At 47.0% G+C, this 23,377-nt stretch overlaps 1 protein-coding gene across 2 annotated transcripts in view; it reads right to left on the bottom strand.

The window, feature by feature from the left end:
* The window catches only part of Hel89B (histone acetyltransferase 1), a 392,774-nt gene that overhangs the window by 240,964 nt on the left and 128,433 nt on the right, over window positions 1-23,377 (bottom strand). For both annotated transcript variants that reach the window (XM_075703080.1, XM_075703081.1), the window contains exons 9-11: window positions 14,285-14,515; window positions 4,122-4,262; window positions 1,410-1,540 (exon numbers count right to left, since the gene is read on the bottom strand). In XM_075703080.1, coding sequence (XP_075559195.1) covers window positions 1,410-1,540; window positions 4,122-4,262; window positions 14,285-14,515 — 503 coding nt within the window. The remainder of the gene's footprint in view (window positions 1-1,409; window positions 1,541-4,121; window positions 4,263-14,284; window positions 14,516-23,377) is intronic.

Raw genomic sequence — 23,377 nt, 5'->3', positions numbered from 1 at the left:
AATTTCTATTGAGCAGAATCAAGTGCTTTTTTTCCCTCTGAAACTAATGAATTAGTGACATTCGATTGTACAGAACACCAATGAGGTTCCCACTTTAATGGTGGAGCTGTGCTTCGCGGCAATTTTTTATTCATTGCGTTGAAAGCTTTGTTTTTCAATTTTTCTCCGAATTACAGAAGGCCTGTCCAAACTTTATGGCAGGTGGGTTATTGTAAGGCCAATCTGTGCTACAGATGAAGTGACCGCGCATCAAGCGACTCAATGACCACTCCGCAAACAGCCAGCGTCAACAGTAAAGAGCAGGCGTCATGCACAGTTTCACTGTCAGGTTCGGTGTGATTTACCGCGTCAAAGATTTTGAGACCTGGAGGGTCACATTAAGCTTGCGCGAAACTTGCGCCTCCCCCCTCACTAATTTCTTGCTCATCTCAGTAATCTTTCCACAATAATTAAAGAAACTATTCTTCATTACAACGTCTCTATTTAGAAACTATTCTTCATTGCAACGTCCCTATTAACATGCGTTCATTTACCCAAGTGCTTTTTCTGCTTTAAGTTAAAGTGTGCTAAGTGGCTCCTGACTGGAACAACCACAAACTGGGTAAATATGCGTGACTGCAAAGGGTTAACATGGGAGTTGTGAAAGCTAGAACACACCGTATTTCGAATTCTATAGCACACTTCAGTTAGGCAGCTCACAATTTTCCTGGAAAAAGAAAAAAGGACTAGAAGTCAGCTGCACATTTTAAGTGCATGTGTGACGCATTCTTTCTACTTTTTTGCAAAGCACAAAAAAAAGGAATCCTTCCTATAATGCGCATTGCTATCGATTGCTTTTCGTTATAACCATGCCTTTTCATGTCAGCAACAGCTGCTGCCTCAACTAGAAAAAAAAAATAGATGTAAAAAGAAATAAACAGAAAATGCACGACACATCTATGATGGAAGCTGCTTTCCGATTGGCCTCGCAAGCCCCACATGGTTGACGTCAATTTGCGCAAATGATTCAACGCCCAGCCTTGGCTAGCTGCGCAGTCTAGCCAGGCTGGCTAGACTGTACAACAGTGCGTGAGCAATGACTACTCACAACTTTCACACATGTAAGTCGTGGGGGCACAACAAAGGTCAGCTTCTCCAGCCCGATTCCATCATACCTCTACTAGAGGCACACCACAGACATTTGGTGATGGCAAAATATGCGCACTGTGCCCCTTCCTGCATATATCCATGCAGGGCAAACTTGTACGCAGGGACAATGGCACACATGTTCAGAGAAGTCAGTTCTATACTCTATTCTAACATAAACATTAGTAAATGCTTCTGGAAATAAAGATGTCACATTTAAGGCACGGTGTGACATGGATGCTGAGAATTTTCTTAATAAACACAGTACAGGGAGGCTTCCTCACCCTCGAGTTGGCTTAACCGAGGTGGAGTGCGAGAGTAGTGCTGCCAGCAGCATGAGAATGCTGCTAGTCGAGGAGGTCAAGTCGTCCAGCTCAAGCAGGGAGTCCCACAGCGTCCGCACCACTCGTGGAACCTGGTAATAAGGGGGGGGGGGGGGGGGCGGAGCCCATGGCAGGATGACCATCTCAGGCTACTGGTTGGCATTTATTGGTTAGCTCTGCTAATTAATGAGCCTTGCAAGATGTGCCGCAACACTGCATTGCCTCCAAGATGGGCTCAGATTACGAGACACATTAAAACCCTCGCTAGGGCATTTACTTGACAGATATACAGTAGAACCCTGCTGTTACGTTCCTCACTGCTGCGTTTTCCCGGCTGCTACGTCGTTTTCATCCAGTCCCGGCATAGCTTCCATAGGATACAATGTATAAGGAACCCCGCTGTTACGTAGTAGCTGTGAAAACGTTCCCGCATGGTACGTCACAACTTAGCACCTCGCACCCGCCTGGGCTAAAGTAGGCAACGCGTTCCAACCGCCATTTTAGCTTTTGACGAGTTTTGGCTGGGCTTGGCTATGGAACTGGCTGCAAGAAGCCGCACGCCAGTTCGAGAGGCTGCCACTAAGTGGCCATTCATGAAAAATGCTCTCACTATCATCACTGTGATTACGGTCACGGCATCATTGTTGGACGTGTCGACTCACGGAGGAAGGAAACTCAGGAGAGGCCCTGACGTCATTCTTTGTGAAGCTAAAGTGAAACCGGAAGTTGGCGTTGCTGGTGGCGTTGCTGCGCCTATCGCGCCAGCTCTCCTCTCTTGTTTACATTTCTCCCACGCCGCGCCGCGCAACCGGGCTGCTCGGACGCGCGTGCTCCACAGCAATACTGAACAATCGTTAGCACGTCAGCATGATTACGCCAAAGAGGGCAAAACTTCCTGCGGATATTCCTTCGTCCGTTGCCATTGCCGTGACGCGCTGACGATGAGGAGCACGAGCCGCATGATGCCGGGGAGTTGCCAAATCGTAGCTTTGGAGAAGCCGTCGCGGCTCTGGACCTCCTCCGCAGGTACGTCGCACTTCACGGCGACGCTGACAGCAATGCAGCCTTCCAGGCTATTGAGAAACGTGTGGCGATTTCTAGCGAGCGAAAGAAACGGCAAGCCGCCATTGTAGACTTTTTTAAGTCCTAAGCGCACTTTGTGGAAATAAATTGTCTATAGTTGGAGCTGCATTTTTTCATTCATTTTCGGAGCTTTCCTCACTGTTGCGTTTTCCCAGCTGTTACGTATTTTTTCCACAGTCCGGTGAAAAACGTATGAACGGGGTTCCACTGTACATTGTTAATCTTTTTCCTGCGACCACTTCTCGACGGTTCACAACTGCTACAAATTTCTTGCACGAAACAGGGCATGCCTTGAATGCTGTCACCATTCCTATGGCGGAAGACTCTCGTCCAATCAGACTCTGTGTGCGACACGAATAGTGGTATGCACTCTGGAAACACACGAGCACCACATATTCTGCTGCAAGGTTTGATGATGAGCCATGCCCAAGTAGCCTTCAAGCACTTGACCTGTAGATCCCATTTCAACAACCAATGGCTGTGTTTCCCATCATCGTGATGCTCGATTTTTGGCCACACTCAATGAAGAGTTAGTTTTGCAACTCGCAGCTGTGCCACTGCTTTTCGTCGTCGCTTTAGCGAGATGTGGTACAGTCACACAGTGAAACCTCGTTAATTCGAAGTCTTCAACAGGGGAAATGCACACGTAGCCAACATATTCCAGGGGTCACAAATTTGATCGCGAAGTTGGCCGTGTATCAAATTGCCCTTGTTATATCTGATATATTGTTAAAATTGGTATCTTTATAAGTGGGTTCAACAGTATGTCTGTGGAGGTGAATGGCCATTCGAGAAAGATGTGGTTTGTGGAGCGAAGTGAATAAATACTGCATGTTTTTTTTTCCCCTTTCATCGCACTCTCTCCGAGTTCTGTTTCTGGCAGGTAAGCGGGCAAATTCATGCTATTTCGGTTAAGCAGTACTACCGTTTAGTATATACTTTTTGCGAGCTCCGGCCAATTATGGTTTAATGAGGTTTCACTGTAATCATACATGCAAGCACAAGTACTCATAGCTGAATAAAAACATGTCCTAGAGCAATATATAAGAAAAAAAGAACAGCATTTTACAATCCTGAACCACTGAACCACTGCGACAGACAGAACAGGTGCACCTTCAAATTGTCCTGGTTCTCAAAGAACAATGCCAATCTGAAGCCAACCACCCACTCCCGGCATTTCCGTATATGGTACAGCACCACAGCAACAGTTTTCCCCTCTAAGTAATATTGCACGAAACTCCATGGGTGCAGTGTTTCACAAGGTGTGACCATCAAGCACATACAAGGTGTCACATTGTCGCACGAGCAATCGGCAAAGCGAACGCGAAACACAAATGTGTTCAATTCTGTATTCCCTTTGTGATGTCTGAACACCCTCATTGTGTCTGAAACAATACTAAATGAAAGAAAGAATGTTTTTTGTGGGCTCGCATTCTTGTGCAGAAGCAGCAATGAATGCTCTTTTATAATTGTACCACTGTGTTTTCGCTTCCAGTGTTACCGAGAGCACTCGAGACCCTTGCAATGCTAGCAAGAAATCCTTTGTTGCTTTGTACGGCGTTCACATGTGTAGGGGCCTAGAGAACTGACCTGGTGGGGCAGAGTCTTGACCAAGTCCTCGGTGACCGGCACCAGTGCAGCGGCCGCGACGGCACTCACGTCGTCATTCTGGTCCTGTAGCCCTTGAAACACAGGCTCAAATACGGCTGGGATGAGCACAGACGTCAGGTCCTGCCGACAACGAGACCCCTCATCTGATTGCATGGTTGCTCAAAGGAGATCTGAATGCATATGTTATGACTCAAATATTGAATTGCAGAAGTATGTGATCAGTCATCTATTCGGTTGCAAATTAAGTAGCAACATAGCCTCAAATACCATGCACAAAAAATGAGTGATCTTGTGTTTCTGTGGTGTTTTTTTTTACGATGATGCTAAAAATTCAACACCAGGGGGCCAACAATGTCCAGGCATATAGAGTTTTGCTATCCAGAAACGAAGCTGTCTTCTTAGATGTCAAGTTAGACAACCCTGCCTGCTAGAACGATTTGGAATGCACTCGCAAAAGGCCTTTCCTGAAACAAATTCACAGCTGGCAAGAGGTGTGCAGAACATGCAAGGGATACCTAAGCAAATAACGGTGTCTGCATAGGTAGCCTTAATACCTATGCACCCACCATTTAAATTCGATAGCATCAAGGGGTCCGTGTCACGTAAAATTCGGTGCCGGCATTATGAGAATGAAAGAATTCTGAGAATGACAGGCCACAACAAATGTCATGAAACAAAACACCAACAGCTCATGCCTTTTATGTTAAATCTTGTCAGGCTTAAATATTAAAAGTGCGAAACAATAACAGAAACATGACAATGATGTTCCGTATTTACTATATTCTAACACACCCTCAATTGTAACGCGCACCCATTTTCCATGAACAAAAAAAAAGAAGAGTACAATACTATACACCTCGTGCTTTTATATATAAATACTATTTTCTCTCATTTGGAAAAAAACAGATTTATTCCCAATACAGTAAAGTTGCAATGAATTAGAACACACATGGAAGCGGCGTACCTTGCATCCAAGATTTTCACTGCGCCGGTACGAGTCGCATGGAGCACTAGAGATCCCTCGTCATCGCCATCAGACAACTCCTCATCGCTCTCAACAGACCAAAGCATTTCATTCTTGGTGCCGTCCATGGCATTCGAAATCCCGCATTATTTAAGGTCCTTGTTGACCATTGCAGAGGAGATCGTGCACCGTGCAATATTTCACCCATCCAGCAAAGTCTTGCAGCTAGGCACGTTTCGTTTTATTGGTGGGCATGAATTTGTGGCAGCCACTGACAAGGTATTCAGTGTAGAGCGCCCGTATTCTATCTTTAACATGCTTGTTCAAACAAACATCGAGCGGCTGGAGCTGCGATGTCATGCCGCCGAGCATCACGACAAGGTCAGCATTGCGTACAGCCAACTTGTCCTTGATGCGCTGGTCAAGGTGGCACCTGAACGCGTCGAGCACAAGCATCCCATGCAGACCCAAACTGCCGCCGGGTCTCTTCCGCCAAATGTTATCAATCTAGTCAGTGAACAAGTCCATGGTCATCCAACCTTTTTCATTTGCACACAAAGACACGCCACTTGGAAACGCGATTCCTTTCTGGAGAGTCTTTCGTCTGAAGATAAGATACGGGGGCAGCTTGTGCCCATCCACAGTGTAACAAAGCATTGCGGTGATTCTAGTTTTTTCGTGGCCGGAAGACAAAATGCGCACTTGCTTCGCCCCCTTCTTTTCAACGGTTGTGGTGGCAGGCATGTCAAAGTAGAGCGGCATCTGATTGGCATTTCCAATCTGTCCGAAGTGGTAGCCATTTTTCTATGGTGCAACTTCAAGGCGTACCGCTGAAAACTGTGCGATTTTTCTTCGTATTCTGTGGGGAATTTTTGGCATATCCCAGTCCACCTTCGAAGAAAAAAAGCCTTTTCTTTTCATAAAACTTGATAACCAGCACCTGCTCGCTTTGAAGTTACTTCGCATTAGCCCTTCCTTTAGGGCTAACTGCATCACCCATACATTGAACAGATCGGTCATCACAGGCTGCTGTGCCGCTCGCTGCTCTTGCACATATTCTGCGAGCAGCTTTGCTATTTTGGCAATGCGGCCCTGCTTCGGTCTACTGAAACCTGTCTTTGTTGCATTTCTGGTGAAAATATTTTCGTTCTGTTTGCGCCAGTCCCACATGCAAGTTTCGGGAACTCCGAACGCCCGTGATGTGGCCCGATTTCCGCCCGTCTCCGCGCCACCATGTGATAACTTTCCTTTTAAATGTGGCAGCATGGTGAACTCGGCGTGTCTTCGCAGTCAGCGCTCCTACGCCGATTGAATAAACGCAGTAGACGTGGTTACACCAGCGCCTGGTTACACGTACGACATGGAGGTATGGACATGGAGGAAGCTACGGCAGCTAGGCTGTGTATGAGGCGGCCAGTTTTCGAATGCCGATGGTGATATGGTAATGCAGATTTAGGGTCGTACTCGATTCTAACGCGCATGCAATTTTTGTACCCATTCTATTGGAAAAAAGGTATGCACTAGATTCGAGTAAATACAGTAATTCTTTTGGCGCGGCTGTGTATTACCTCTGGGATCGGCCTACCAGAAAGCTTGCCTTCGTGAATAGCGCTCGCCGCCAGTTTCCCAGTAAGCATTAGGGATATATAAGCTGCAGTTGTCGAGCAGTCGGGGACCTTCGAATGCTATCGTGTTCCACTCTAAAGGCAAAGCTTAAGCGTCCTGCAGTTGTTAAGCCTAGACCACACATACACTTGCCAGGACATGCAAGCTCGTGTCGAAGCGGGGTACGGGTTACGACGTGCATGAAATGTGAGCACTTGTCCTGGTTCACATTGCTGCACTCCAGGAGCCACGTCATTTGGCAATCAATCAGAATATAAAGTTTTTCCGGCGTCTCGATGGCAAGAGGGCTTGTTGTGGCACCCTGTGGGAGGCCACAATATCTACGTTATGGCCTCTAAAACTGCGCGCGCACGCACGCACGCACGCACGCACGCACGCGCACACACGCACGCACACACACGCACGCACACACACACACACACACACACACACACACAGTCTCGAAAGGCAAGCTAACACTATGCAGCAGATGTAGCTGGTCGTTTGCTGGTCGCACGGCCGAGCTGGAGTATGCAATTGTGCTCGTGTGCTCAAGTCTGGCCGTGTTACATGGTGCAGACCAGCTTTCTCTTGCGCGGAAAACAACAAATAGCTTATTGCAAAGTGATGTCTGCCAAAGTGTCCAGCCAAGAGCGGCCGGAGGAATGTGCATCCTCTGTAGATACTAACCGTCATTCCTCATAAGGTGCACTGCAGGAGGCACTAGGCCACATAGGAGCAAGTTGGGCTAGTTTGTTTCTGTTGAAATACATGTTTACTAGCACAAGAATATTGACACAGATTAAAGATGTAAGGGACAGCACTAGATCAAAGGTGGAGACTTAGTCGATTATTGCCTACATGTGTGCTACGAAAATATGTACACAAATCAAAAATAGAGATATTCGAGACATTCAGTGTCCACCAAGAAGCAGATAAGTGTGTAAACATGGCCTCAACATTGCCAGCAGAAAGCCATGTCTGGTGCCTATGCGTAGTTGCGTGCGTTTTGCTGTTTTTTGTCTCACGTGTCTGATGTGCTCATAGGTTGCTCCTATCACTTGTAAACTGAAGAGTTGAAAACCTAGCGCCTGTCCCTTATCACTTTAATCTGTGTCAGTGTATGTGCGCGATATACAATGCATTTTAGGAGCAAGTTAGCATGTGCTGGCAAGCGTACATGCTGTCTAGGCTTTACACTGCAGCACAAAGAACTAACGATAATAGATTAACAAAAGGGCCAGTTGCCCGAACAAAGTTCACATAAGCTTAGCCGAAAACTAGCGACAAGCGAATATTCAAAGTTTTGAGTAGGAATAGAATATTGAATGCTAACTATTCATATTCGTATTTGAAACTGTAGTTGACATCTACATAATGCGAAGTGTTGTAAGACTTGCAGCACGAGACACAGACACGCTTAAAGTTGGAGTGGCCCAAGCAATCTTAGACGCACATTGTCATTTTCCTATTGCGCGGTGTTTCAAAACACCATCGAGAAACTGAAATAAAATTAAGCTGGTGGGCAATGCTGGAATACAATGCCTTCAACGCTGCCAGGACGAAGCGTGACCCTTACTTCATACCCCCTGCAGCAGGGACCGGCAGGACCAAATGCGTGCAGAATGCTTCCAGCAGCACTGAAGCTTAGAACGACAGAAAGCTGAGCTAGTTGGCAAGGATTCATTATTCATTCAGACGTTGGTGTTGTCCACTTCTCCACTCTTGTGTCCTGTCTGCACGCCTCACCTCTTTTCAGCAGCACTGCGCCACATGTGCTGTGAAGCAGATAGGTGAAGATGCTCATCACAATTGTGCCAGTGGCGACAGCTCTGAAAGCAGTGTGCGACAACACGGGAGGAGATTTACTGGTACCAGAAGAGGCAGCTGACTGCCCACCGACATTTTGCTGTGAGACGGGCAGACAAGTATTGCAGGGAAGCTGCTGCACTGGTCAGCTACTGTTCTCAATCATTCTCGTCTCGCACTTTCTTTAGTATACGCGAGATAGAGCGGCCAGAAAACTTATGACATGATCGCAGTTTGGCAATGTACTGAAAATTGGTGCCAAAAGATCGCATTTTTTGATGTAATGTGTGAACTGGTTGAACTGGGTTAAAAAGCGTAGCAGCATTAGGTCACTTTTTGTGCTCTCGATTACGAAAATGCTGGCACCGGGAAATTGTACGTAACAGGATTGTATCAACGAGGTTCTACTGCATTTCGCACCAATCTACTGTTAAGTTTGGCCACTGTTCTCTATCGGCTGAACAAAGTAATCACAAATTGTCAGAAGCGAAACAAAAAATTTTCAAGTTATGCTGTTAAAAAATGGGCAATCAAGCTTCGTTATTAGCTTCACGGCAGAAGCCTACATGAGAAAAGCAATTTTTTCTTGCAGCATGAGACCTAAGTGTTTTTGGAATTCTAGCTATGTAGCAGTTTCACAGCACGTAACAGAAATGCGCGAGCTGCGCAATAAATCTGCCAGCAGCTCGTAGCCACCCAGCCTCCCAAAACAGGCAGTGCACCTAGGCGTTTGCACTTGAATCTCTGAAGTCGTAACTTGAACCCCATGCAAATTTCTCCCGTTTGTAGACAGCGTTTGCTGCTAGCATGCACACCAACATAAACGTCAGAGAATGAAAAAATAAATTGGCCGAGTTTCAACACTTGCAAACCTAGTTATCACGAGCGAAAGGTCTGTTTATCTTGGTTTTGTAAAGACTATGCACGCAGTGTTTCATTAAAGTTAGGCCACAGTCTTTCACACATGTTACACGTGCTGCTGAACGGGTTGTCTGTGAAGTCATGGTGGAACCTGGCCGTCGCAGTCGAGCTTGTCGCCAGCCGAAGGGTGTGGTTCGTCAGACGTTCATTGGCTCAAGGTCATCGCAATGCGATGAATGACCTTGAGAGAGATGGCGTAGTAGAGCTTTCACTCTAAAAAAGCACGGAGCAAGGCAACAGTTCGCTCTAGTAGGCCTGCCAACCACGGTGCGCCGCAAATGTGCGAGGCCAAAGAGCAACAACGGCACTAGCATCCAACCGAAACTTAGCTGCAGGGTCCGCATCAGTCATCACCGGAAATCGACGTGATATAAGACTGGCAGCAATGACAGAACGCTTCATACCTAATTGTGCTTTAAAGCATTTATCTTTATGTTTATTGATGCGAATAACACCGCATTGGCAGCTGGCTGTGTGCCTTCTTAACTGCTGAGTCGTCATCCATGATCGTATCGATAGCCACCACGGGTTTCATCCACAGCAGTTGCGCCAAACAGTAGTTTCGTTTTGACTTGGCGCGCACGTTTTGACTTCATGTGCCTTCAAAACTGCATACACACCATCCATGATCGTGTTGATAGCAGCCGCGGTTTTGTCTGCAGCAGTTGCAGCAAACAGTAGTTACAGTAGTTTCGCCCTGACCCAGTGCAAAGCTGTCGGGGATGAAGAACAGTGGCTACATTGCGATGGACAGATAATTTGTAGATGACCAGCTCACTGGCGAAAAAATTATCAGGATGTGAGCTCAGTAGTGAAAAGTGCGTCTCAGATGAAGAGGCACATTGCAGCCGCGATGCAAAGAAAGTCACTAGGCCTTCGCCGCTAGGAGCGCTAATCAGTCACGAGATGACGAGAATTGCAGCAACGCACCGCTTTTGTGCAAAACAGAAGTAGGATTTCCTGTTTCATTCAGTAATACAAGCTTGTTGATGTAGTAGTACATAATTTGGACATAGTTTTCGGCCCCGTGAAATCCAAATTAACGAGGTTTTACTGTTCTCAAAGTAAAGTCAGCACCAAATCTAAGACCTCTTGTGATGGAATGTTGTAAGTGTAGGCACGCCTTGGGGGAGGGCACTTCATGGAGCTCAGCAGGGTTCCTTGGGACCAACATGCTTGAGAACCCTGGATTAAAGCATCGAGTTGCTGTGCTGAGGGAACAGGGTTCGAAACCAACTCGGGTTGACGAACTTGAGTCACTGTGTATGTGGCAATGCATACTTATGTGCCGCTCTTTAACAAACCTCTTTTGCACCTATGTAGGTCACTGTAGATGCACGACCGGGTAGGTATCGTTGTTCAATGAAACTCTTTGATGCCAATTTAGGTCTCTGCCTATGTGCCAGTACAGTCAAACCTTGATGGTTCAACACTCGTTAATTTTGAAAATTAGACAATTCGGACTTATCCTTTGGTCCCGGCAGGTGTATGAATTATTTAATGCAATGAAACTCTCGTTAATTCGGACGTCTTTGGCCAGACTTTGGGGCTCGGCAAGCGCCGCAAAAGAGCGTAAGTGGTGTCAGCGTCCACCAAAACGAAGCAGCAAAGTCTCCATCCCCACCATAGTCATCACTGGAAATCGTATGTGAATCACAGCAAAGCCAGAAAGCTTCGCGCCTAGTTGTGCCTCTAAAGCCTTTATTCTTGCGTTTACCAACAGACGTAGCACCTTCATGTCTCCGTATGCAGTCGCCATCCATGATCGCGTCGATAGCGGCTGCGATTTTGTACGCAGTGGTTTCGGCAAACAGTTCTTTTTGACAAGCTTTCGAGGATGAAGAGCACCGGCTGCATTGCAATGGATGGCAAACAGGGCTGGTATTCTGTAAGAGTCCGCCTAGCGGACTGTCAATTTCGGCTGCTGCTGGTTGGATGCAGCTGTACGAGTGAGGAGGAGACGAGTGGCCCTAGCCAATCAGAAACGACTGCAATGGACAAGTCCACTAGGTAGACTCTTAGAAAACACCTCCCCAGCTCACTGGCAAAAAAATAATTGGGATGTGCGTGTGGTAGTAAAAAATTGGAGGACGCTTAAGCTTCGCCTTCAAGAGTGGAACGCGACAGCGTTCCCGTCGACCCGCCAAGGGGTGTAAGACAATGGGCTACGGCGCAGCAACTACGCGCCCCGCATCGGACGCGGTGAGCGTCGAGCAACGCAGCGTTCGGCGCGACAACGAAATGTGCGCCTGAGCAAGCGACGCACGCCTGAGCCTTAGAAACAGCTCGTTTCTAAGGCAACACCGCGTTCACTAGAGGCGCTTTTGTACCGCTTTGAAGCATCGAACTCGTGGCTCAGTGGTAACGTCTCCGTCTCACACTCCGGAGACCCTGGTTCGATTCCCACCCAGCCCATCTTGCAAGTTGTTTTTTATTCATGAAGTGCCTGCTGGGATTTATCGCTCACGGCCAACGCCGCCGACGCCGACTTCTCTGCGACACGAGCTCCTTAACGCTGTCGCGTTAAAAGTCTGTTTCGGATGAAGTGCCATGGCTGCTCTGTGAAGGAAGTCACGAGTCCTTCACTGCTGCGAGGGCTAATCAGCCACTAGATGACAAAAATGGCAGCTTCTGCATGGGTTTGGCTGGCGTGCATTGGCCGGTGTGGGCAGTTTGACTGTTCTCGCTCAATGTGTGCATCTGCGCCGTGATAGTTCAGGACTTGCACCGTTCGTGCATCATGTTATAATGCATGAACACTTCAAGAACAAATTCGTCGAGTTCCCTTTAGAGTTCAAATTATTGAGATTCAATTCTGGCTGTCCAATAATTTGGTATCGCAATCAATGCTTTGCCTTTTAGGTGATACTGCGACTTTTTCAGGACAGAAACCACCCAAAAGTGTGAAAAGATTCAGAATCAGAATCAGTTTATTCATGAAAAAAAATGGGGATAATTACAGTGTTAAGTACTATATACAAAAGGAGGTTCCATATTTAGAAACTGAAATGGGGCCTCCTGTGCATGATGACAAGAATTACTAATACAAACAACAATGGCAACATGTAAAATTTACGATAATAAACATTTTTAGGAGACAAAGCATAAATGAACAGAAAAGCAGCAGTTGAATGCATTAAACAGTAACAAGGCTTCGGATTAGTCAATAATCCATGAGTCAAGGTCCACGATGTCAGAATCCGCACTATGATTTGACTTGGAAATTCAACACAGGGCACTATGGCACTCATTTTTGCAGCGTTCGACTATGGCAGCATTCGAGGCGGTGGTGAAGAGGAGTACAGTACATACCTGCAATGAAGCCTTGTTACTACGAACACCCCATTATTGGACTTTTCAGATGATCAAACTTTGCACAAATCCCCTGCTGGCTGCTTAGAGCTTCAACGTAGAAATATTTCAATACTTAATTCGGATTTCGTGGGACCAAACGAAATGTCTAAATTAACCGAATGTCAAATTATAGAGGGTATCAAGAAAACAATAAGCAAATGCAACTACATCAACAAGTTTTTATTTACTGAATGAATCAGCAAATCCTGTTACTATTTTGTTACTATTTTGCACAAAATCAGTGTGGAACCTGCAATTCTCATCTCGTGACTGATTAGCGCTCGCAGCAGCTAAGGCCTCCCGACTTCCTTCACAATGTGGCCGCGGCGCGCATCTTCATCTGAGACGCTTTTCACTATCATGCACGCTTCGAGATTATTTTTTCGCCAGGTCACTGCCCATTGCAATGTAGACGGTGCTCTTAGCCCTCGACAGCTTCGCGCTGAGATAAAACGAAACTACTGTTTGCTGCAACCGTCGCGAATGAAACTGCGGCCGCTGTTGACACATTATGCACGGCGACCTTGCCTTTCTGAAGGCGCACGACCAGCATGCGCACAGAGTCATAACGAAACTACTGCAACTGCTATCAACGCGATGATGATGACTATGCAGTTATGAAGGCATGCGGCCAATGAGATGCTATGCATGGTGGTAAATGCAAGAATAAAGGCTTTAAAGGCACAAATAGGTACGAAATGTTCTGGCATTAGTGTCACTCACGTACGATTTCCACTGATGACTATGGCGATGTGAACTCTGCTGCGTTGTTTTGGTGGACGCTAATGCCGTTTGGTTTTTTTGTGTCGCACATTTGCGGCACTCTGCACTCGCCGAGCTCCGAGAATTGTCTAAATAAACCGATGTGCAGCCAAATATGTCCAAATTAATTAGAGTTTATTGCATTGAATAATGGATATGCCTGCGGAGACCAGAGGACGAGTCTGAATTATCCGATTTTCAGAATTAACGAGGGTCAAGTTAACAAGGTTTTACTGTATGAACTACAGTATACAAAGCTTTTCAGAATAACAATCATTATTCCCTTTCAGTGTCATGCTAACAACACCTCTGTGCTACAAATTCATATTCAAAAACCTGGGGATTCTTAGATTTCAATATATCCTTCACGGCAACAGTAACAGTAGGCTAGCAGATGACAAGACGTAGATAACAGATGCCATGATACATTGGCTTGAAAAATTTGACACGGCACCGGAGGAAAAAAAGAACACAGAGTGGACTTTCTCTCTCTGGATTTTTTTTTTTCATTGTAAAGGGGACGACGCATCAGGTTTTGCGAGCGCATACTCTGTCCAGAAAAGTATCGCTAGCATTGGAGGCGAGTCTCTTCTTTCTTTCGCCCTTCTTAATGCGCACGGCTCTTCTATTTTGGGGAACATTTGGGACTTGTTCGCAGCGCCATGTAATTACAGCACCGACGCTCCAAGGGCTAAGTAAGTCACTTCAGTGCCGGGCACACACCCACCTTGCGTACAGCCAGCAGGTACTTGATGCCCAGCAGGCCGCCGTGACGAGCCTCCCATTCGGGCCGCTGCAACAGCTGCAGCAGCACTCGCAGCACACCCCAGGTGCCTGCCCCTGCGGAGCACTTCACTGCGCTGTCCGCGTCAGAGTTGCAGCCCCACTTGTCACTCGTCATCAGGTTCAGAACATGGCCCAGAGTCTGGGCACAGGTCTCACGGACAGGTGCCACAACCTACGATGGCAGAAGGCGGGCACGATCCTCAAACGACCACTTCACACCCGGGTCACTGGGCCACGTTTCAAAGGCCCGAGGCTACCAAACACTTTCATACTTCAAGTTGTGCTGCTGCAGCACAGCAGTTTTCAATGACCCTCACTTGTTTCACATTACGCACAAGTGGCACGATGGTCACCCAGGGTGTCGACCAAGTTGACATTTCCAAATTCCCCTAGTTTTCCAGATTTTCCCTGAGTGGCTTTGTAGAACACCCTGAGTGCCACAGAACTTTGCTTTATGTCAAGACGGGCTGATACCATGTCGCCTCATGCTGCCACTCTTTAGTAAGCATCTTAAAAATTAAGAAAAACTACTTAAGCTGGTTTTCATAGCAAGGAGCAATATTTACTTTATTCAAAAAGAAAACAGAAGGGAGGAGTTAGTGAAATGCATAGCAAATAAAATACCTTCTAAAAAAAGGTAAAACCCATTGCAAATAATGTTGAAAATTCTCAAATACGAATAAAAAGGAGATGCAAGCAGAAGCAAATATTTTCAAATATGAGCTATTTCTGTCAAGTGATAGCAAGCTCATTTGCATGAGGCCCGAACTTTGTCACTAGTGAGATTCTTTCTCACAGCAGCAGTAAAGTCAACCTCAACTTTCCTGACATACTCTCAGCCCGTACACAACACCTCAGTGTTGCATTTCACTGCTTTAAAAAGGTTATTTTGGTTTGGACAAGGGACATCTGTACCTCAGCATCAGCCAACACTTTTTCTTTTTGTGAGCTCAAGCTCCTTCGAAGAAGCGGTGGCGTGCTTGCTTTCCCGTTCATTCCTCAATGCGCAAGTCCTTTCTGTTCTCGTCCTCCTGCCACACGTTCGCCCCACAGACCATTTGAAGCAGCCTCTTGGTCAGTTGTACAGTCAACGTCTGATTTCTCGGTCTCCCTAGGGGCCGCAAAAGCGTCCAAAAAATCACGGAGTTCGAAAAATGAATGCCTGTCTTTTACTGCCCTTGAAGGGCCCTTTACCAGGCCTGATAGCAAATTTTGATTATATGCTGAACGTTGTTACGTGTCCTCTAGGGAATGTACTGCTGCAAATATTTTTCAAATCGGCTCAATAATAGCCGAGATGGAAATATTTTAGTGCCGAGAACCCATGATTTCAGGAGGCGAGCTCCATTGCCAAGTAAGACACTCTCTCCACTTGCCACGTCTAGCCACCACAAGTGAAATTCCTTCCCTGCATTCTCCCATACCGGACCTCGAGGATCACGTGACGCATACGTCATGGGCCCCACCTTCACTTTCTTTTTTTTTCTCCTGGCTTTCTTGCGCCACGGCGCACTTTCACTGACAGCGTCGCGTTGTGATTGTCTCGTTTCACGCAGCGCACCTTTTTGTGCACTGTGCATGAGGACAACTGACCAGCGGTGTAAGTCAGTGCTACACGAATACTCAGGCAGACACAAGTGGATCACAGAGCATGATCCCGCACTGGAACACGGTAGAAAACAACATAGTTTCGGTGTCTGCACGGGCGACTGCACGACGTGGGAACAGGCAGACGATGCGGAAGTGCATCTCCCTTGCTGCGGTGCAAAGTAAAACAAAAACATGCAGACATTCGGTTTGTGTTTTATTATTGCCCTTAGCTTTAATTCGTCTATTCAAGCAACATATTAAACAATAACAGATGTTGCCTTGAATAATTCTCGAAGTCACGTGTCACCACGAGCGACGTTGCAGCACAAACACGCGTATATAGGTGCACTAGCTTGTGTACGTCATCCTCCGGCTTGGAGCGCGGCGGCCGCGAGGAGAAGGGAAGACGGCATTTGGTTCGAAATTTTAGATCTTTCTGCGGGGCGCAGCGATGTAATACTTTGCAGACACGATCGTTATCACGCATTGCACGGTGTCAGCTTGTCCACTCAAAATGGTCAGACCTGGTGAGGGGCCCTTTAAAGCTTGCTGCTTCACATATTGCAGAAATATTAAGCAATATAATGCACCTTATTTTTAAATGTAGTACCTTTCCGAGCTCACTTAAGAAGGCCAAGTTAAGCCCAGTGCATAAAAAAGGGGATATTACAGAAGTTCTAAACTATCGCTCTATCTCTATTTTGTCTTCAATTGGCAAAATTATTGAAAAATTATTTTTGAAACGTATTAACAAGTACCTTGACAAATTTGAGTTGCTAAAGGCTTGCCAATTCAGTTTTCGTGCAGGTAGTTCAACCAATTTAGCTTTACTATCATTAACCAATGTCTTAAGTCTTCCATCGGCTACGACGATTTTGTCGGTGCTGTATTCCTTAATTTCACAACGCCTTTGCCACCATTAATCACAATATTTTATTTACTAAACTAGAATCATTGGGTATAACTGGCCCACTTTTACCCCCTTTTTTTAATTACATGATCGTGAACAATCAGTCTGCATAGATGGTGTTTATTCAAACATTAAGGTCAATAATCAAGGCATACCCCAGGGCTCAATACTTGGGCCTTTATTGTTTTGTACCTTCATTGTTTAATTTCGTTGCGAAATGAGACAGCAAAGACAGGCAATGTGTCGCATAACAAAACTTGACTGTCAAAATTCCGTTAGCCTACTTTGACACGCTTGGCTTGAGGATATAGAACCCCACTGCTGACAGACACTACAAAGTGCACTGCATGCGTCAATCAGCAGTGTCAGCACTGCCAAGGGTCAGTAGTCTCAGTAAATTGCTTTCAGAGATGCGATCCCTTTTGCGAGATTTTGCGTAACTAGGCACCGGACGCTGAGCAGCAGCACTCCAAAGCAGCAGCATTTCTCCAGCACACGCCACCGCCCATAGGCGCCGACACGTCCGGTGCTGACCGCTAAGGTGAGCGCATTTCGTATACCCGAAGGCAATCGATTAAGATTACGGAGCCTTCACGCAAATCTACGTCCGGCGCCGAATCTGCACACGACGCCTGTCGAGCGGCACCAAAACCGGCATTCTCGAAGAAAGGAATGCATGTTCCCGGACGTTAGCTCAATCGTGGCCCAATGCATGGCACTCCATGCTGCGACAGCCACCTCAAGTGCCATAAACAATTTCACTTTGGTGGGACGTGGCTTTCCTCGTTTTTACTGCATTTTTCTCGCCGAGGCACTCATTATGCACTGCATTGGGTATGCAAAAACCATCGTCACATGTCGGTAGCAACATGCGTGCGGCTTCAAATGGTCAATTAACTGTGGGATTCTCCTCTGTGCTCTTGGGACAAAGGAACGACAAAACAGTAGTGCAAACAGTCACAAAGGCATATTTATTGCACCTTTCATAGATCAATGCTTGCTAGCCGAGTTGCTATCCACAAAACACGCCGATTGGCGCACGACAAATCTAGAAGTCCGACTCACCACGACCGGATAGCGAGCGAATATGTTTGCCCCAAGCTGGATCCCAACGCCTGGTTGTTCGCGCGTACTGTCACGCGAACGGTGGCGCATTCCAAGGCGGCCACGCGAGACGGTCTCGCAGAAGCATGGGTCGGCACACGCGCGGCACGGCAAGTCCGTACCGCTTGCTATCCCCAATCCAAGAGAGAGCGCCTTCCACTCCCGCACCCAAGTAACCCCGCCGGTAGCAGCACAACACTCGCGCCATCTCTCGCGCTGCGCTTCAACCACATCGACCGCCGCGGGCGTCACGCAGGCCACGCGGCGAAGCGGGATTGCAGGAGATGGGGAAAAACAAGATATCTGGGGACGCGCGTGAGTCGCGCATCCCCACATAACAAACAAGATGGAGGCCATGACGTGTTTCCAGCACATGCAATCACTTCTGGCACTTGGTTGTTTTTATAAACAAAAGTGGCCTCCCCACGCAAGTGTAATGTGGTGGTATTTTACGGAATTTTAGTGCAAAGTAATGTCGCGCCATCTGGAGCATATTTTGGAGCATGCTAGCTTTGCACAAGTAGGTAATATGCGAGGTTACGTTCCGTCAAATTTGCTGATGCGGGATAGTAGTACAGCGACATTTCGTTGTCGAGAGGTACAAAATGCATTGAATCCTATGGGCGTTCACAAGGGATACAAAAACATTTTATTGTCGCGGCATTTATTTTTCGCAGGTTTCTACTGTATCCTCAATACTGATTGACAAAAATATTCCCAAACTATGCCCAGAATTTAGGACCTGGCTTGCACCCTCAATTGCCGCTTCAGAAGTCCAGCCCGCAGAAGGACCAGCGGCAATACCAGTCGCTTCCAGCGAAATACCGCCCACCTCGGAGGCGGCAAGCGTTGCCAGTTGTGCAACAGCAAGCTTGGCGCCATTCGCAAGGCCGGCCACTGCGGACCCTCGGGATGGAATGAATGAATGTTTGATGTTTTATGGCGCAAGGGCCAAGTATGGCCAAAGAGCGCCATGTCCGTGGTAATGACTTCGCAATGTAATTATGAGTTCGATGAAGTTGGTGTGACGTGGCTGTAGAGGGGCCTTAAAAATGGTCGCGCTAAAGTGCGTAAAATCTGTGTAATAAGATTATGGCGATGACTTACGACGTGCGCTATGAACATTAAGATGCACTTAAAAAGAATGATACGATGTGTAAAAATATATAAGGTCATAAAATATGCTAGAGCACTACTGCCTCCTTAGAGCCCTTGAAAAACAAGGGCCTGGAGGCATGTGCGACGCAAAACTGTTATCGCAGTGGCATCCTCCGGAGCAAGGATGCTCTACGAATTTAATGGGCTTATAACGTGTAGAACTACATCCTTTAAGAAGTCGAGGACTGCCTTGGTATTAAATAGCGGTTCCTTACCAAGAAACATAGCCGGGTGTAAAGGGATGTAATAACGGTATGCAAGTGGAAAATGTTTCTTTCTTTCAGATTCGGCTTTCCGACACTCCAAGAGGGCATGGAGGACGGTCAGCCTCTCACCGCATCTACCACAGGTTGGAGGTTCCCGTCCAGTAAGTAGAAATCGATGGGCCCAAATGTGTCTCCTATTCTGAGGCGACAGAATAGGACATCTGTTCGCCGAGATTTTGTTGGGGAGGACCAGAAACCTAACTGTGGCTTTATAACATGTAGTTTATTATTTATTTCTGCGTCCCACATGCGTTGCCAGTGGTTTCGCAATTTTTTCCGTATGTAAGGTTTCAGATCTGTGAGAGGCACCAAAGCAGTATTATTACAGTCGACTCCCGATAATTTGAAGCCGCTTAATTGGAATTTTCGGTTAATTAGAAGTGAAGTGCTGGTCCCATCAGTTTTGCATGTAATCCTATTGAAGAAATCGCTCGATAATTCGAAGTCCTCATCTAGTAATATTGTTTAATTGGAAGTTAATTTTCAGCCGGGATCCTCGAGGTGACAGTCATTCTTTGGTAGAATGTGCAATTTTTCAAGTGTTGCAACAGTTCCGTGCTCCGCGTTGGTGTCATCGCCAGCTGCCGCGCGTGGCCGGAGCTGATCGCGGAGGCCACGCGGGTGCCATAGGTGGACGCAGCGCTGCATACTGGCAGTGGCGAGATTGTGCGAGATTAGTCTTGCAACGTGCGCAGCGTATGTCGAGGCAGTGCATTGGTCGAGGCGTGTGTTGGTCGAGCGCTTTTGAGCGGGAAGCTCGTAGGCTAGGTTGTTCCACGAGTGATTCGGAATTGACTGTACCTAGTCGCGCAGTTTATAGCCATGGCAAACCGTGGCTCTTATCGCACGCTCGACCTGGCAACGTAAGTCGAGGTTTTGAAGGAAGTTGCGAAGGGAGGTGCCGCCAAACCAGACATAGCGCGGAAGTACGGGATCAAGCCGAACACGCTCTCTAACTAGTACATCAAGAACAAGCGCACAATAATGTATGCATTTGAGAACGACAAGTTCAAGACTTCTCGGAAGCGAATGCGCACCGGCGCATACCCAGAGTTGGAGAAGGCTTGCTGGTTTGGATTAGGGAGGCCAGGAGCAACAAACTTCCTCTCAGCGGAGACATCGTTGCGATGAAAGCCCGAACGCTTGCAGCAATGTTGGGGATCGATGACTTCGTTTCGTCAGATGGATGGCTGACGCGCTTTAAAGATCGCCATGACCTGGTTTTCAAGAGCGTGTGTGGTGAAAAGGCGTCCATTAACCAGGAAACATGCGCCACGTGGAAGGACGGAAAGCTGCGTGAATATCTCGCCGAATACAGACCGGAAGACATCTTCAATGCAGATGAGACTGCACTCTTCTATCGGCTTCTACCAGAGAAGACCCTGACATTCAGGGACAACGACTGTGCTAGGGGCAAATGCAGCAAGGAGAGAGTGTCGGTGCTGATCGCGGCAAGCATGACTGGCACGGAACGATGTCGGTTACTTGTGATCGGGAAAGCCGCGAAGCCGAGATGTTTTAAAGGCGTGAAGACGCTGCCTGTGGACTATGAGGCGAACAAAAAAGCGTGGATGACGGCCGAAATCTTCAAGAGCTGGATAAGCAAATTGGACCGCAAGTTTGCTGCTTCGAACCGCAAGGGGTTGTTCCTTGTTGATCACTGCAGTGCTCACGTGAATGTGCCAGCCTTGAGTGCAATACGCCTCGCATTTTTGCCTGCAAACACAACGGCTGTTTTACAGCCAATGGACCAAGGCATCATCAAGAATGTTCAATCAAGAAGTCCTGTACAGGCGGCACCTCCTTGAGCGCATGATTTTGTGTATGGATAGCTCCACAAAGTACGAGGTGAGCCTGTTTAGTGCCATCCACATGTTGGCGCGAGCATGGGATCGTGTGAAGCAACAAACAATCACAAACTGCTTCAGGGCTTGCGGTTTTGTGGCAGCTTCTTCGGAGGATGCCTCTGAAATTTCAGCGGGAGAAGCGTCAACAACCGAGCTTGACGAACTGATTTTGGTGATGCTCTCGGGGACGTCAATTTTGAAGATTACGGCGCCGTAGACAAGGCGGTCGAAACGTGCGGTGCGCTGACTGATAGCGAAATTGTAGAGATTATTCGGCCCCAGGAAGCGACCCAGGAAAGCGACGATGACGTTGAAGGTGAGCCGCAACCTAAGGCTGCCGATGTAGCTGCAGGCCTTGCTCTTGCGGAGCGCTTCTTTACCGCTGAAGGTAACGCGGAAGAAGTGTTCCGCCACATCTACAGCCTGCAGAATTTGCTTTCAGCAGCGCGATTCGGCAAGAAGCAAAGCAAGATGACCGACTATTTTTCTTAGAGAAAATACTCGATTTCGCCAAAAATAAAGTGCTGTTTTTTGTGTTCTGTGCTTAATTGGAAGTTCGTTTAATTCGAAGTTTTTTGCGGTCCCCGTGAACTTCGTATTAACGGGAGTCGACTGTACCAGCAAGGGGTGCAATTGGCGTAGCCATCTGGTCTGCCAGAACGTTACCTTCGATTCCCCTATGGCCAGGGACCCAGCATATTATGATATTCTGGTTAGATGAGTACGCTTTACACAAGACCGAATATAGTTCATTAAGTACGGGATTTTTATGTTTGCTGAGTGACATTAAGGCCTTCACAATGCTTAGAGAGTCTGTATAGATCGCTGCTTTTAAAAGTTTCGATTTTCTTATATGCTTCACAGCAGAGAGTAATGCGTAGGCCTCGGCCGTAAAGATACTTGTTTCCGGGTGCAGTACATCGGATTCCGAAAATGATGGGCCGACGGCTGCATAGGATACCCCGGTATTTGACTTCGAAGCGTCTGTGTAGAACTCTGCGCAGGAGTGCTTGTACTGAAGTTCTAGGAAATGCATTCGGATTTCGGCCTCAGGAGCGTGCTTTGTAACTTTTGTAAAGGATATGTCACATTGTATCACCTGCCAGTCCCAAGGAGGTAAGAGCTTGGTTAGGTGGATTAAGCGATGCTCGAGGAGTGGGACATGCATTTCATCGCTAAGCTCCTTCACACGCAACGAGAAAGGCTGTCTTAAAGATCGACGATTGCGGAAAAGTGTAGCACACGTCATATCGGTAACAGTATTAAAACATGGGTGTTCAGGATTGGAGTGCACTTTAAGGAAATATGTAAAGCTGATGTATGATCTCTGCAAGTGGAGCGGCCACTCATCCGATTCAGCATATAAGCTTTCGATCGGGCTCGTTCTGAAAGCGCCAGTGGCTAGGCGGATACCTAGATGATGAACAGGATCCAGCATTCTTAGCGCGCTCGGGGCGGCAGAGTTATACACTACGGCGCCATAATCCAATCGTGACCGTATTAGGCTCTTGTAGAGATTCATGAGACACTTTCTGTCACTGCCCCACGTAGTCTTAGATAGAAGTTTCATTAAGTTCATTGTTTTTAGACATTTTTCTTTCAGATATTTGATGTGTGGAATGAAAGTGAGTCTATCGTCAAGTATAATACCCAGGAATTTGTGCTCTTTGTTTACAGGTATCTGCTGTCCACGCAGTTCTATGCAAGTCCTCTCTTTCTTGTAAAAAGAACACAAGAGCTTTTGTTAGGATTGATCTTAAATCCATTCCTGTCTGCCCACATCGACACTTTGTTCAGGCCATGCTGTACCTGTCTCTCGCAGACTGCGAGGTTACAAGATTTGAAAGCTATTTGAATGTCGTCCACATAGAGTAAAAAATGGCCGGTGGTAATGAAGCACGAAGCGTGTTCATCTTCACGATAAAGAGCATGCAGATGAGCACGCCTCCTTGGGGTACACCCGTTTCTCGCGTAAAAGAACGTAAGAGTGCATTGCCGACTTTTACCCGGAAGGTACGATTTGACAGATAGCTTTCTATTATATTAAGCATATTACTGTGGATGCCCATTTCTGACAGGTCTCTTAAGATTCCGTAACGCCACGTTGTGTCATACGCCTTTTCCATATCGAGAAATAACGATAGGAAGAACTGTTTATG

Source organism: Dermacentor variabilis, chromosome 8 (genome assembly GCF_050947875.1).
Source record: "Dermacentor variabilis isolate Ectoservices chromosome 8, ASM5094787v1, whole genome shotgun sequence".
NCBI lineage: Eukaryota > Metazoa > Arthropoda > Arachnida > Ixodida > Ixodidae > Dermacentor > Dermacentor variabilis.
This window is presented reverse-complemented; position numbering and strand designations above follow the sequence as displayed.